This window comes from Sinocyclocheilus rhinocerous, unplaced genomic scaffold, assembly GCF_001515625.1.
Source record: "Sinocyclocheilus rhinocerous isolate Xijiao unplaced genomic scaffold, SAMN03320098_v1.1 scaffold2340, whole genome shotgun sequence".
Classification (NCBI taxonomy): Eukaryota; Metazoa; Chordata; class Actinopteri; order Cypriniformes; family Cyprinidae; genus Sinocyclocheilus; species Sinocyclocheilus rhinocerous.
In genome coordinates this window covers 483,450-498,589 of record NW_015646462.1, presented here as the reverse complement: position 1 = coordinate 498,589, position 15,140 = coordinate 483,450, and the positions used below count along the sequence as shown (strand labels likewise).

Below are 15,140 nucleotides of genomic sequence, written 5' to 3'. Positions count from 1 at the left end.
TTCAAGGGGTAATTCATTGAAGCTGAGCTGATTGGGTAAAAGCAGGCAAATTCGCTTCAAGTATTTGGCAATTCCATTTCGTCACTTAAGGCATCATATGATATGATATTGTTTATTCTTCTTTTTTTAATGATATTTGTGCCATTTCAATTTATAGTGATAAATAGTTAAGAGTAGTTTTGTCTGATATAATGATCTGAAAAGCCTGAAAAGTACTAGAGCGGACCAAAGTTGCTATGGTAACTTACTTTTCTAGTGATTAAATTTCACAAGCATCTATTTTTCTGCAAAATGTGTACCAATTAAATTGTAATATATTATGAATCACGTATTTTCATGTAGTGAATGAACAAATTAAAACTGACAAAGCAGTGTTACTTCAGACAATTTTTAATACAATTTAATACAATATGTAATGCATCAGGTTGCATTACATTTTTAAGTTTTCTTAAGTGTTTTTTTTTTTTTTACAGTGTAGCAAAGACACACATGCATGACCCTATATTGCATACATTTAGCATTACATATTTCACAGTCACGACCTTCTCCTACACATTCTACATTCTTCCATTGATTTTTGTTTATAGATGTCGCTACATTTTGATCTTGATGAATGAATAGCATTATTGTGTGATAAATATATTCATCTCAACAAAGTATATGTTGGACAACATCTTAAAGCCGTTTACCAAAAAAATTAAAAATAAAAATCATTTACCAACAGCAAAATCCTTGTTCGCCTAAACTGCGGGGGATATATAAAAGTATGTAATAGTATTAGCTGGAAATTCAACTAAAATACTTTAATAAATAAACAGTTGTATAATTTTGTTTATGTGAAAAATTTCAACTTGATTCACAAATCAAAAATAAGATTGTTCATAATGAAAAATAAGCCTTGCATTAATATAAAAACATCTTCCCATTATGTAACTTGAGTTGAGAAATATAGTTCTAATTAGTGCAATTATCTCTTCCATTTTACACATTTCTACTAGTAGGCAAATGGCCCAATACTTTTGTTAAAGGCATATTTCACCCACAAATGAAATTTTTTCATCATTTACTTACCCTCAAGTTGTTCCAAACGTGTATACGTTTCTTTCTTCTGTTGAACATAAAGATATTTTGAAGAATGTGGGTAACCACACAGTTGCTGGTCCCCATTGACTCATTTTGAAGTCTCTTCATATAACTTGATATACACTCAAAAAAATGCTGTGTTAAATATCAGCGCTGGGTTAAAAAGGGACAAACCCAGCTATTGGGTTGTTTTGACCCAGCGGTTGGGTTCAAAACAACCCAACCGCTGGGTCAAAACAACCCAATAGCTGGGTTTGTCCCTTTTTAACCCAGCATTTTTAAGAGTGTACATTTAACATGGTTTAAATTTGCTTGATACCTGATTACTTGACCTATATTTAAACTACAGTTGGATGGGATGACAATCAGCCTTTGATATCTAATCTCAGGGTCCAGCAATTCACCACTTGACAGACCTAGTCTTAGCACAAGAAGTTGCGTTTCAGAACCTAATATGCAATCATTCATTTCCATACCTATTAATTCTGTCTCATACATTGTACAAGCCAGAAGTAAAGCAACATTAAATCACACAACTATATAGTGATAACCTACATGAGCAGACCAAAGGCGGCCCTCAAGTATTTTGTCTATCATACAGCTGTCCTTTCTTGTTTGTTTCTGTTTTTGCTTTCTTTGTGGCCATGCATCAAGAAACAGAGGTGTCCCCCAACCATTCAATCTAGAGTCAGTCACCAATCCAGCACCTGCATCTGTGCAATGGCCCTCAATTTCACTATGCTTTACTAGAGCACTTAAAGCCTTAAAACCACAATTCACACCATGAGTAACATTGCATTATAAATCTTACGAAAAAGACAATATTGTGTGGTTTTAATTTTAGACAAATAGATGGATAATCATGTAACTAATTTCAGTTGAACGTTCATATTTTCAAATTGTTTACTTTGCCAGTTAAGATGCGACTCAAATGATAGAAGGAAGGCAACCGAATCCAAATTGGCATTATGAGGCACACTAATAGATGAACCACCAAACATTGACGAGAAGTTGTCTGTTGGTTGAAAGTAGTTTAATTTCTCCTAGTCTCATACACCTACATGTGCTGTTCAATAAAGACAGGGTGTGTTCTTACTTTTGTTCATAGAATGATTAGATAAATTTCACAATTTGAAATGTTAAGTGACCTAACCTTGCTTCTCCTTTTGTTTAGATCACAAGATCTTACATCCCTCTTCTCTTGAAGTAAAGCATCCTCTCAAGCTTGTTGAACAACTACCTTAAAACCAACTATGAAATCGCAGTGACTTTGTTAAAGGCAATGCATGTACAATTGCAAAAAGTGGTGTGGATTAAAAATGTAGTTTTTGGTATACATGAAAATAATGAAGCATCTGTGCAAAATGAGTAAGTCTGATGGTCTGCAAGGTTCTCAAAAGAAAGATTTTGATTAAAAAAGTCAGGCTGGTCAAAAAAAGGATAAAATTACTGCGCTCCAGTGGCTCAGGGTGCGTAGACCCATAAAATCGTAAGTTTTTTTAATTAATTAATTTTTTTAAAGAAAAAGCTGGAAGATCAACACTCCTTTTTCTTACTTTTAGCACATGCACTATTTGCTGAAAGAAAAATAAAACGAGAGCAGATCTCTTAAAATAAGAACATAATTATCAACTGCTGCTTTACAGTTATAAAAAATATCGGAAACACTATCCAAACATTCCTCTTATTACGGAGTAGAATGGTATTAAAATGCAACCCAGGCCCAGATAAATTATGGTGTATGTGATGAAATGCATACACTCTAAAAAATGCTGGGTTGTTTCAACCCAACTTTGGGTCAAATATGGACTAACCCAACTTTTGGTTTAAAAATTTAATGTAAAAATTTAACCCAACAGTTGGGTTAGTCCATATTTGACCCAAAGTTGGGTTGAAACAACCCAGCATTTTTTAGAGTGTACTGCACCTTTCATGTGGACTAAGATTTAGATTGAAATTGACATACATTCAAGTGCTTAAAGCAAATAACAGAAATAGGAGCAGGAAAAAACAAAACAAAAAAAACTTATTTGCCTGGTGTGAGGTTGAAGTAAAGTATTTTAACCTTTAAATGTTATATATTTATAACATATATATATATTTTTATAAATATATTTTTGATGTCTTAGAGATGACTGATGTAATTTCACAAGGATTGTACAGTTTTGTATAGCAGCTATGCTATGTTTTTTGCACTTTTAAATTGAGTACTTGGCCCCACTTTATATTATGTCTTGAACTACTACTAACATTTAAAGTACTTAAATCTACCCATACCACAAAACCTGTCCTTAATCTCACTCGTATCCCATCTCAACAGCAGCAAGACACCTAATATAAAGTGGGAATGTGGGAATTAAATAAGTAGTTTTAGTACACAACATTCATTATAGAGACAGTTCCAAAGTTCCGCTGTTTTTTTTTAAAAGAGGAAAATAAAGGCTTAATTTCTTTTTATGTTTTAGGATGATGTCAGACTGTTTACACAGGAACACAGTTCAATTTATGCAGTCTACTTAGAAGAGATGGCTTTAATAGGTCAATGACTGGACTCTGGCCTATATGAAAAACACCAGTGATGCATACAAATCAATTGAAAATAGGAAATGCAATGAAATTGCAATAAATGTAATAAAACTCTAATCTGAAAGTAAAAATTATGTTTAAGATTTCCCAGAGTCTCTCTTTAGTGAAGCATCCAACTTATATTTACGAGAAGAATCTTCTCAGAAAATTGTCTGTATAAACCTTTATCTTAAAAAAAAATAAATAAAAAAAATAAAAAAGTAAACTATTTTATTACAGACCAGACATGAATAACTGAGAAAAAAAACAGCTTCCATTATTCACATTATTAATATGTTTATGGTATGTTTAATGCTTATTCTGAATTTCCAAATAAATGTACATGTACTTTGAGAGGACACTCATTAATTACTCATTAACACATTATTATGTGTACAAAATAAATAACTGAGTTCAGAATACATTAGATTTTTTGACAATGATTTCCAAAATTATTACAGTATATAACACTCAAAACTAAACATAAAATATGATGGAAGGAAATCAAATAAAAATAAATGTACAATTAATGTGATAAAGCCTTCTAACACATCCCCCATTAAAACGTAGTGACCTTTCAATGCTGAATCAACACGATACCAACCCAATAAATCAGGTTGGAGAGCAAAATGTGAGCAAAATCCATATTAAAAGACTGCACACGTATTATTCAGAAACTTATCATCTGCATAATCTCATCATTTCCTTCATAACTTAATTCTTAATTTGAAAAACGGCAAATATCAGAATGCAAACTGAAAGCACAAATGGAGAGCTGCGTATTGCTTGATTTGTAAACTCAACACTTCAGCCAAGTGATTATTATGCTCCTTGATATCTTGTCAAGAGAATGTCATCTATTGAAGTATCTACGAAACTGTACATCTCAGTAAAATATACTGAAAGCTGAAAGTGAAAGTAATCTTGGTAATGCAATGCAGTTTTACTTTAGATCACCTGCACTGAACTGTTCAGTTAAGACATATGTTAAGGCACCAGCACAAATAACAACAGAATGAGATTCTCACACTCCCTGCCTACTTCTCTCCTTCATACGCTGCATCTCACAGACACACATGCAAACAAAAAAGCTTCTCTCAACACTGCCGATATATAATCAAGGTGACGAGTCATTAAAAGCATAATCCTTTCACCAATCAAATCACTTTAGGTCCTTTTTGTCAAGCTGAAACAGATCCAGCATTTCAAGCATTGCTTGCCTGATATTGTTTCCAAAGCGATGAGAGTCCTGAAGAAAAACATGCAAAAAAATAAAAATAAAATAAAGATTAAGAAAGAAATCACCCAAGCATTTAAGAACAACACTAGCCATGTATTCTTCCAAAGGAATGGAATATCACATACAACATTTGAGAATAAAGCACAGTTTCATCTCATGTGTTTAAGTGATCAAATTGTCACTTCCTGGGAAACTGGCGCAAAGTATCAATAATAAAAATGGAAGTTGTTGCACCCGAAGAAGTCACTGTGGCTCTTTTTCCTCAATAATAATGGCATGTGCCTCAAGAGTACGCAGATGAAACACAATACAAATGCTGTCATGTTATCTTGCGTTAAGAGGCAGACGCCTGATGTTTGGGAATGCAATCGTGTGTAGTTCTGGGAGGTAATTATAGCCAATAATTTTGATTACATACTTTGGCTCAGGCATTTCAGAATGACTTAACATTGGAGATGCAATGCAGTGTGCAATGTGATTGGTGCACTGGTTAGTCCAGTTATCCAATCACATGATCTGTTGAGTCAAAGTCACATATGATTTTTGTTGCACATTGAGAAATTTATTCGGTAAATGTGTTTCCATCAGAATTTATGTGCATGCCTTCTTATTGGATAAATTGGATGTTTTTTATGTGCATTTTAAAGGGGTCATGAACTGCCTTTGTTTATTATTTTGTACTGTTCTCAGAGGTCCACTTATAATGCTACCAAGATTTTTTACAACAAAAAACACATAATAATTTAGAAGCAATAGGCTTTTCTGTCCGTTTTGGCCCCCCTCATCAGAACACTCTGTTTGAATAGGTGTAGCGGATTGTAGACTCAGAAGTAAACGCCCACTGCTGTGATTGGCTAACAGTTGTGTTAGTTTGAGAGCCTACATCCTTCATAGATGGACGCTGCTGTGATTTAGGTTAAAAACGCATAAATACTCAGTACATATCAAACGACCTGCGTTTGCCTCTCTCATTATTTACACTACACGTGTGAAACGGTGGGCGGGGCTAAACAGTCAGTGATGTAGAAGCAGGCGTTGATCTTCTTCTGCGGATGGCGGTGCTTAGCGATGCTTATTACGTCATAAAGTGGCACATTCCACAACCTGTCGTTTTGGCAGATTGGCTTCAATATAAGCTGTTTTTAGACAGGAAAGTTTTGAGTTCTGAAACATACAGGATGTTTTTATAGTGTAGGTTTTTGATACCCCAAAATTCACATTCCTTTGGATGAAACATCTACTGTCACTGATAATGAAAAAGGACCATCATTTTCTGTATTAATGATGAAGCTGGTATGTGTACACAAGCCACGGTTAAGACAGCTGACTCCACTGTGATGTGACCCCCCCTCTCTCTCTCTGGCTCTCTTTCTCTCTCTCTCTCTCTTTCGCTCTCTCTCGCGCCCTCTCACGCGCGCTCTCTCTCTCTCTCTCTCGCGCTCTCTCTCTCCACTGCTGTGATTGGCTAACAGTTGTGTTAGTTTGAGAGCCTACATCCTTCATAGATGGACGCTGCTGTGATTTAGGTTAAAAACGCATAAATACTCAGTACATATCAAACGACCTGCGTTTGCCTCTCTCATTATTTACACTACACGTGTGAAACGGTGGGCGGGGCTAAACAGTCAGTGATGTAGAAGCAGGCGTTGATCTTCTTCTGCGGATGGCGGTGCTTAGCGATGCTTATTACGTCATAAAGTGGCACATTCCACAACCTGTCGTTTTGGCAGATTGGCTTCAATATAAGCTGTTTTTAGACAGGAAAGTTTTGAGTTCTGAAACATACAGGATGTTTTTATAGTGTAGGTTTTTGATACCCCAAAATTCACATTCCTTTGGATGAAACATCTACTGTCACTGATAATGAAAAAGGACCATCATTTTCTGTATTTTGACAGATTCTCAGGTTGTGCGTGTTCTCACCGTCTCTGGACTAGAACGCTTGGAAGAGATGTGGAAATTGATGAGTTTTTCACCGATAATCACATAGGCCACACCATAACCGTCATCTGCAACCTACCAGAGTTTAACAAAAAAAAAAGTTAAATTCGATCCTTTCACCAAAGCATTTTAATATTACCAGATTATAAAATCTTTGAAAGACTCACCGGTCCAAAGCCTCCTCCACTGGTCACATACTCTGGGTGATTCACCAGATCAAACAGCTCCCCCTGCTGCAAAGGAGTCTGACTAGTGGAGAGTTTCCAAGGCTCTGACAACACCTGAACAGACAGGAGGTGGGGAATTTTGCATTCAATTTTTTTTTTTACGAATATAAGCTACATTACTATCTATGCACAATCAGCTTGTAACACTCCAAAGAGAAAGGAAAACTTGAAATCGCATCATATGACCCCTTTAAGCAAGGCAAATACACTCATGTCTTAAAAGGCAGAAATGTCCTTTATCATTAATTTGCCATAAAAAGAAGAAGTAGAACAAGGACACTGTAAATACTCAAAGTTTTTTTTTTTTTTTCAGATTATGTTCCTTTATATTATTAATTTCTGAACCGCTTAAATGCAAAAATCCACCTCTTGGAGGAATGGGGAGTCCTGTCCAAGGTACTTAGACACTACGTAGAGGCAAAAGAGATGGCGGTCAATGCCCTGACCGGTCATTGCCAGCCTATACATCTGCTGGTGTTTCCCAGCGGCCTGGGTTAGTAAACGAAGTTTCTCTTCTCTCTACAAAACAACATCAGAAAACTCATTTTCAATAATGGCAGCAGTAAAACGGTGACCAGTAAGCGCTAAACTGCATTTGTCAAATCTTGAAAAGCAGTAGCTACAGTCAGTGTTGGGGAAAGTTACTTTTAAAAGTAATGCATTACAATATTGCGTTACTCCATAAAAAAAGTAACTTCTTGCGTTACTTAGTTACTCTTTTTTGGCAACTGTAAAGGCCCTTTCACACCAAAAGTGCCTCAGGCTGAAGGAAGTGCCTCTGCGCCTCACTCCTAATTTCACTCAACACAGGTGTCAGTGAATAAATGGGAAAACAAAGTAACTTGCGTTACTTTTTTGAAAAAGTAACTCCGATATTTTCTAGTAAATTTGAAAGTAATGCGTTACTTTACTAGTTACCTGAAAAAAAGTAATCTGATGACATAACTCGCGTTACTTGTAATGCATTACCCCCAACACTAGCTATAGCAATAAAATCAAATGCAAATGAAATAAACAGCTATTGTGCTATTTGAGCTGGTATAGCAACTAACCCTAAAGCCCGGGACACACCAAGCTGACGGTCGGTTGTCGGGCAATGTCGGCTGGTTTTTGAGCATCGATCAGCTTTAGTTTTTTCAGTGTGTTCTGCACCGTTGGCTCTAGTTCGACGCTGTCAGCTGTTTTTCGGCCGATTCTGCATGTCGAATCAGTGGCGGAGCTCGTTGGCGAGAAAGAGAACTGCAATTGGCTATTCAGCTTAGCGAATGAGTCAACGAGAAAAGAAAAGGAATTTTACACAATATACACAGTTCTAGCTCTTCCAGTTTCCCTGTTTGAATGTCGAACACAGACTACTGCCACCTGCTGGTATGGGAGAGTTATGTTCTCTCACACAAGAGCAGAGTGTACACGCTAGTTGGCTGTCGGCTGTAGCCTGTCTTGTGTGTTCTAGTGCAACTTTTTTACCCCGACGCAGGCGATGTGAAGCGACACGACATAAGGCGACGCCACAGTTAGCTTTTCTCAGTGTTAGTTCTTCTGTGTCAGTTTGGTGTGTCCCTGTTCTAATACTAGTGACCGGACAAGACTGGTCTCAATTTTCTGATAAATTTTTATCTTAAGTCTGAGTCAAAGACCATATTTTCAGGAGCATTTGGACACAGCCTAGACTTGGACTCGAATTAGATGTTTCTCACTAGTCAGTAACACTTTATAAAAACTTTCATTAATAAATCGTTAACAAACATTTAATGCTTAAGAGATAATTTGTTAATAGATTTTTAAATAGCTAGAAACATGAGATAATGTGCTTGTTAATGTTTACTATTAAACTTTACCTAATGACTAACAGATCAATATTTAATTTAAAATGCTTACAAACGTCATTAAACTTTCAATTCATGTGATCACACTTTTTCAAAATCTACAAATGATTTTAACAGATGTTATACAATGATTAAAAGCTTTTGTTAATGTGCAACACTTTTGCTGCTATTGAGGTGTGATACAGGTAAGGTTAGAGACAGGTTTGGTGGTATGGGTAGGTTTAAGAGTTGGTTAAGGGGTCAGAAGATGGTTCAATCTGTTTTTTTTTTTCATTTTCTTGAAAAAACTGATTTGTTTTCTTCTGTTGATGTATGATTCAAGGAATATTCTGTTTAATGTTATACAGTAGTATACTAATATAAGTGTTGAGGCAATAAAAAAAAAAACAAGTTTTGCACTCAAATTACAATGTGTTGTCTTTAGCAAGCATTTAGTTAAACTTAACCAACCACCCTTTACTCAAAAGTTGTTACAGCAGCTAAAAGACCAATGCCCGTAAAGGAACTGAATGGTTAGTTAATGTGTATAAACATTTACAAATAATGAATCAACTCCACTTTAGATTGGGTACTGCAAATACATGAACAAATGATAAATAAACTGATTTGTAAAGATGTGAAAATAGGGTGAAATCAGGTCATTTGGGACACATTTTGCCATCGAGATTGCTCATAAAGATACTACTAATGACTAGTAAATGTTTGTAAACATTTACAAATGATTAATAGTTTCCACTTTAGATTGGGTTCTGAAAAAAACATAATTAACAAAATAAATAATTAATAAATGATTTAAGATGTGTAAATAGTAGAATACTACACAACAAATGAAAACTAATGACCTTTACAGACTATGATTATGAGTTAATGAATATGTTAACACGAATAGTTTGTAAAGTGCTTAAAATGACTAATTAAGCTATTTTTTCTCAACATTTGTAAATGTATAAAATAGCATTAGGTAATATATGAACTGAAGTTTAATGACATTTGTTCGCATTCAAAAGTACATTAACAAATAAACTTTTAATCATTGTTTAATTTCTGTTAAAATCAATTGTAGATTTTTTTTAAAAAGTGCATGAGCATATGAATTGAAAGTTTAATGACATTTGTAAGCATTAACTAATGATCCGTTAAGCATTAAATAATGTTTGAAAATTATTTATTAATGAATCTTTTAATTATTGTAAACCATCTATCAAAATCATTTGAAGATATTTAAAAAGTGCATAATCATATGAATTGAAAGTTTACTGACATTTGTAAGCATTTCGATTTATATAAAATAATGTTATAATAACTAATGTACTGTTAATCATTAGGTAATGTTTAATAAGCTCATTAGTAAACATTAACAAGCACATTGTCTCATATTTCTTGCTATGTGAATATATAATATCTAATGATCTGTTAAGCATTATATAATGTTTGTTAATGATTTATTTATTAATGAAGGTTATTATAAAATGTTACAGACTAATCAATGGTCTTGGACTTGGAATCCCAGTCCGGTCTTGTCTAGTCTCAAGTACTACAAACAAAAATGAAAATTACGCCATAATTTACTCACCCTCAAGCCATCCTAGGTGTATATGACTTTCTTCTTTCAGACGAATAAAATCGTTATATATTTAAAAAATGTCCAGGCTCTTCCAAACTTTATAATGTCAGTGAATGGGTGTTGACATTCAATAGTCCAATAGAAGTCCAATAAACTATGTCCATCCATCATAAAAAGTACTCCACAAGGCTCCGGGGGTGAATAAAGGCCTCCTGAAGCGAATCGGTGCGTTTTTGTAAGAAAATATCCATATTCAAAACTTTATAAACCTTAATCTCTAGCTTCCGCTAACTATCGTACATGCGTTCATGAGAGAGTGGCATTCCAGTAGGATGTAGGCATAGCGTAAGCTCCGGTGAGAGGTGACAAACGCGGAAGCGCAGAGGAGAGAGCAAAACAAAACACCGGTCACAAATTAGAAGTACAAAATGAGGATTTGTAAAGAAAAATGTTGGGAGGATTTTGATATAAGCCAAGAGAAGACTGGTTTGCCTTTGCTAAACAAAGGAAACTTTGCTTCCTTTGCTCCTGTAAACAAAACTTGGTTCTCGTGAGACTAGCATATTCTCACCAGACCTTACGCTACGCCTACGTCCTCCGTCATCCGCTGGAACGCGACTCTCTCATGAACGCGCGTACCAGTTAGCGGAAGTTAGAGATTATGGTTTATAAATATGGATATTTTCTTACAAAAACACACCGATTCGCTTCAGAAGGCCTTTATTAACCCCCCAGAACCATGTGGAGCACTTTTTAATGATGGATGGACACAGTTTATTGGACTTCTATCCGCTTGTTAAGTCTGACGTCACGTGTCACCGCTTCTGGCTCTAAAAAACGCTCTATCAGATGCCAGAAGAAAACAACAAACGGTGCTAATATACACTTACAATGTGATATAATACTACCAGAAAAATTATAATCCTAACCCTTAACTCCATACCGAAATCCCAGATAGCCAGACAATGAAAATATAAATATAAATAAATATAAAAATAATCTGTGTCTGGGACGCTGTGAGCACGGAGACTGTAGTGTACACCGTAAGTTTTTAAATGTTTCGCTTACATGTGTAATATGAATAAACAGTGCTCATAAACAGCTGTTGAGATAGTATATTCTAAAGTGAAACGGGCTGAGGCTTGGACCCGGAAACAGCATTTCTTACATCACAACTTAACAAGCGGATTGGACTACTGAATATCACCAATTCACTGCCATTATAAAGCTTGGAAGAGCCTGGACATTTCTTAATATAACTCCTATTGTGTTTCGTCTAAAAGAAGAAAGTCATATACACCTAGGATGGCTTGAGGGTGAGTAAATCTTGGGGTAATTTTCATTTTTGGGTGAACTATCTCTTTAAGGGTTGTTTTTGGCATGATACCGTTTTGTTGTTGATCATGGCACGGACAAAAGCACAGGATTCTATGGTGCAGGAGCGCACAGTTTCTGTACGGCCTTCTCTGAATAAACGTGTCATGGATGCCTCATAAGTCAGGCAAAACTTTCCTTTGTCCTGTATAATGAAAAAACATAGACATCATTTCACCATTTCAAGTGAGCGATAAGCAGGCATATTTTGCTACATTTCAGAAGTTCAGTGATAAGACAGTTCACCCTATAATGGGCCAGCTGCAGTGCAAGCTGGATGAAGGCATCAGGACTGATCTTGCACTTCTTGATCAGGCCTTTCCCAAAGTCACTGAAGGGGATGATGTGAGAGTCCACATCATCAGCCAAAGCCACAGCCACAGACAAAGAGTTGGCAATCATAGTTTGGCACTGCCATGAAACACAAAACACAACAGAGAGAACATCAAACAAAAGAATGTCTTGGTCCTTTCATATCCACTTAAGCAAGATGAGAAAAATTGAGCTATTATCAGCATTTTTACTACAAAGTGAATCATACACGGACCTCAGGTGGGATATTCCACTGGAGTCTTTGAGGTCCAGGAAGATTATGGTGAGTTTCTCCTTTACAGTGGCCCTCTGCTGTGTAGCCTAGCTTAACTGGGTCCATCGAGAGCACTTGCTTTATGAAAAAATGCCATCAAAATTTATATTAGCAGCAGATTAGCATTTTATACATGATACATATGAACTAAAAGTGAAATACAACTGATGTAAACATCAGAAGTTTGAGGTTGGCAAGTTTTATTTTTGTTTTGTTTTGTTTTTTGGAAGAACTATTTTATGCTCACCTGCTTTTTTCTGATCAAAATTACAGTAAAAACAGCAATATTTTGAAATATTAGTACAATTTAAAATAACTGTTCTCTATTTTTTATATATTTAAAAATGTTATTCCTGTATTAGCAAAGCTGTATTTCTATCAGCCATTAATCCAGTCTTCGGTGTCACATGATCCTTCAGAAATTATTCTAATATGGTGATATTTAACTTTTTTGTAACAATCAATTTAATTGCTGAATAAAAGTATACAATAAAGTTTTGAAGAAAGTTTTAAAGTTTTAAAAAAGAAAAATATCTTACTGACCTCAAACCTTTGAATGGTAGTGTATGTGTGCATGTGTACCTCCCAGAGGTGGCCAACGATAGGAGCATCGGCCCAGCTATGTTCTGCATTAAGGCCTATGGTTCCATTCTTGAAGACAATTAAGTTTATGGACTTATCAAACCACCTAAGGAAAAAAATTACCAATAAAATGTACGTTATATAAAAGCTACTCCGAGGTACAGTACTGGTACCTAGAGACTCACAAACACCATTTCAAAGGGGCATAGAAGGAGGTGGTCTCCTCTTAAAACATGCTATGGTTTCTTCCTCACCGGTCATAACACTTCCCGTGGAGCAGCGATTTAGCGTAACAGTCCAGGGACTCCACAGGGTTTGCTGGGTCATAGCGCTGCTCTGTGTCATCCAGTGTAACAAAGAAAGCGGCCTTTTCCACAGCATCCAGAGACTTCTTGTTCTTGCCGTGTCTGAGGTAGGCATTACGGGCACACGCCCAAGGCACTCTGACATAGACAGACAACAAGTGTTTCCTCAATCTAAAATAGTTTTGACTGTTCAGTAAAAATTATAACAAGTAATAGTTAAAAAAAGAGCGGAAGAAGAAACAAGAAGGGCCTCATTTCAAATTGACATCCCACTGAAGCTTTACAGTGGTTACAAGAGATCAGACAAATGAACGACAGGAAAACGGTAGCGACTCCTGCTGTTGGGTGTGTTGTGAATACCTGTCCCCTGCGGTGAGGGCAGCGAGGGTTTCCTCTCCAGGCTGTGGCTCTGACGTGTCAGCCAGAATCCTCTCCATCTGCTGCTCTATCTCCCGTGGCAACAGTAACCGCCCATCATAAAACATCCCCACTTTAAAGTAACGGCCTCGGTGATACACCACAATATGCCTGCTGTCAGACATGTGCTGAACTGTGTCTATAGTCAGATAGAGGTAGAAAGAAAGAAAGAAAGAAAGAAATGAGTCACATGCAAGCAACTATATAGAATGCTACACTATGCTATGTTTTTACATTAAGGTATTAAAAATTAAGGTATTAAATGTTTTGCAGGTAGTCAAACATTTATAACATTATAATGAATATAATTTAAAAAGAAAATGTATATATACACACAATACCTTTCAAACGTTCAGGGTCAGTAAGAATGTTGTGTGTGTGTGTGTGTGTGTGTTAAATTGAATGTATTAAATTGAAAATTAAATTGAATGTGACAGTAAAGACATTTATAATTATACAAAATATTTATATTTCAAATAAATGCTGTTCTTATGAACTTTCTAAACAAAAAAAAAGTAGCACAGTTTCCACAAAAATATTTGTGGAAACTGTGAAAAAACAACTGTTTTCAACATTGGTAATAATAAAGGTAATAATTGGTAGTAATAATAATAATAATAATGTTTCTTGGGCAAATCAGCATATTAAAATGATTTCAGAAGAATCATGTGACACTGAACATTACAGTAATGGTTGCAAAAAAATTCAGCTGTGTCATCACAGGAATAAATTCAATTTAAAAAAAAAATCTATTAACATAAAATACAATATTACTGTTTTACTATATTTTTACTCAAATAAATTCTGCCTGGGTGAGCATAAGAGACTTCTTTCAAAAACACTAATTAAACATTAATCTTTCTGACCCCAAACTTCTGAACAGTAGTGTGTCCTCATTTGTAAGTCGCTTTGGATAAAAGCGTCTGCTAAATGACTAAATAAAAAAATTAAATAAATAAATAAATATACACATACACATATACATATACATACACATACACATACCACCAGGAGGGAACAGTTAATGAAAAAGTCTGTGAAAGTGATTTTGTGCCTCTTTGAGATAATATATAATACAATAATATATTATTATAAATATAAAAAATAAAACAAATGGGGTGCAAATGATCAAGGGAGGAACTAAGGTGAAAGTTAAAGCTGAAGTGTGTAATTTCTGCACCACTAGAGTCAAAATTTGAAAATTGTTTTCCTGAACACATCTTCCACTGTCAGACAAACAGATAGTCCCACTGTTTACACTCCCCCTCCACCCCAAGACCTGCATCTGAATCTCAGTACAATACATTTTTAACTGCTGCACTATAGGGCTGTCAAAATGGCTGAAAAACTAAAATCTAATTTTGTACTTAAATATTATCAAAATTCGAATTATATTCAAATTTAAAATGCATAATTTCAGTTAGGGTGAA

General features: G+C 35.3%; 1 protein-coding gene across 5 annotated transcripts in view; it reads right to left on the bottom strand.

The window, feature by feature from the left end:
- Nucleotides 1–3,931: 3,931 nt before the first annotated feature.
- The window catches only part of LOC107707872 (carnitine O-palmitoyltransferase 1, liver isoform-like), a 21,077-nt gene continuing 9,868 nt past the window's right edge, over nucleotides 3,932–15,140 (bottom strand). For all 5 annotated transcript variants that reach the window (XM_016511980.1, XM_016511982.1, XM_016511981.1 and 2 more), the window contains 10 exons: nucleotides 13,654–13,849; nucleotides 13,243–13,431; nucleotides 12,989–13,094; nucleotides 12,368–12,484; nucleotides 12,067–12,231; nucleotides 11,834–11,965; nucleotides 7,423–7,575; nucleotides 6,997–7,110; nucleotides 6,812–6,904; nucleotides 3,932–4,897 (listed from right to left, as the gene is read on the bottom strand). In XM_016511980.1, the coding sequence (XP_016367466.1) occupies nucleotides 4,811–4,897; nucleotides 6,812–6,904; nucleotides 6,997–7,110; nucleotides 7,423–7,575; nucleotides 11,834–11,965; nucleotides 12,067–12,231; nucleotides 12,368–12,484; nucleotides 12,989–13,094; nucleotides 13,243–13,431; nucleotides 13,654–13,849 (1,352 nt within the window). In that variant the 3' untranslated portion in view covers nucleotides 3,932–4,810. The remainder of the gene's footprint in view (nucleotides 4,898–6,811; nucleotides 6,905–6,996; nucleotides 7,111–7,422; nucleotides 7,576–11,833; nucleotides 11,966–12,066; nucleotides 12,232–12,367; nucleotides 12,485–12,988; nucleotides 13,095–13,242; nucleotides 13,432–13,653; nucleotides 13,850–15,140) is intronic.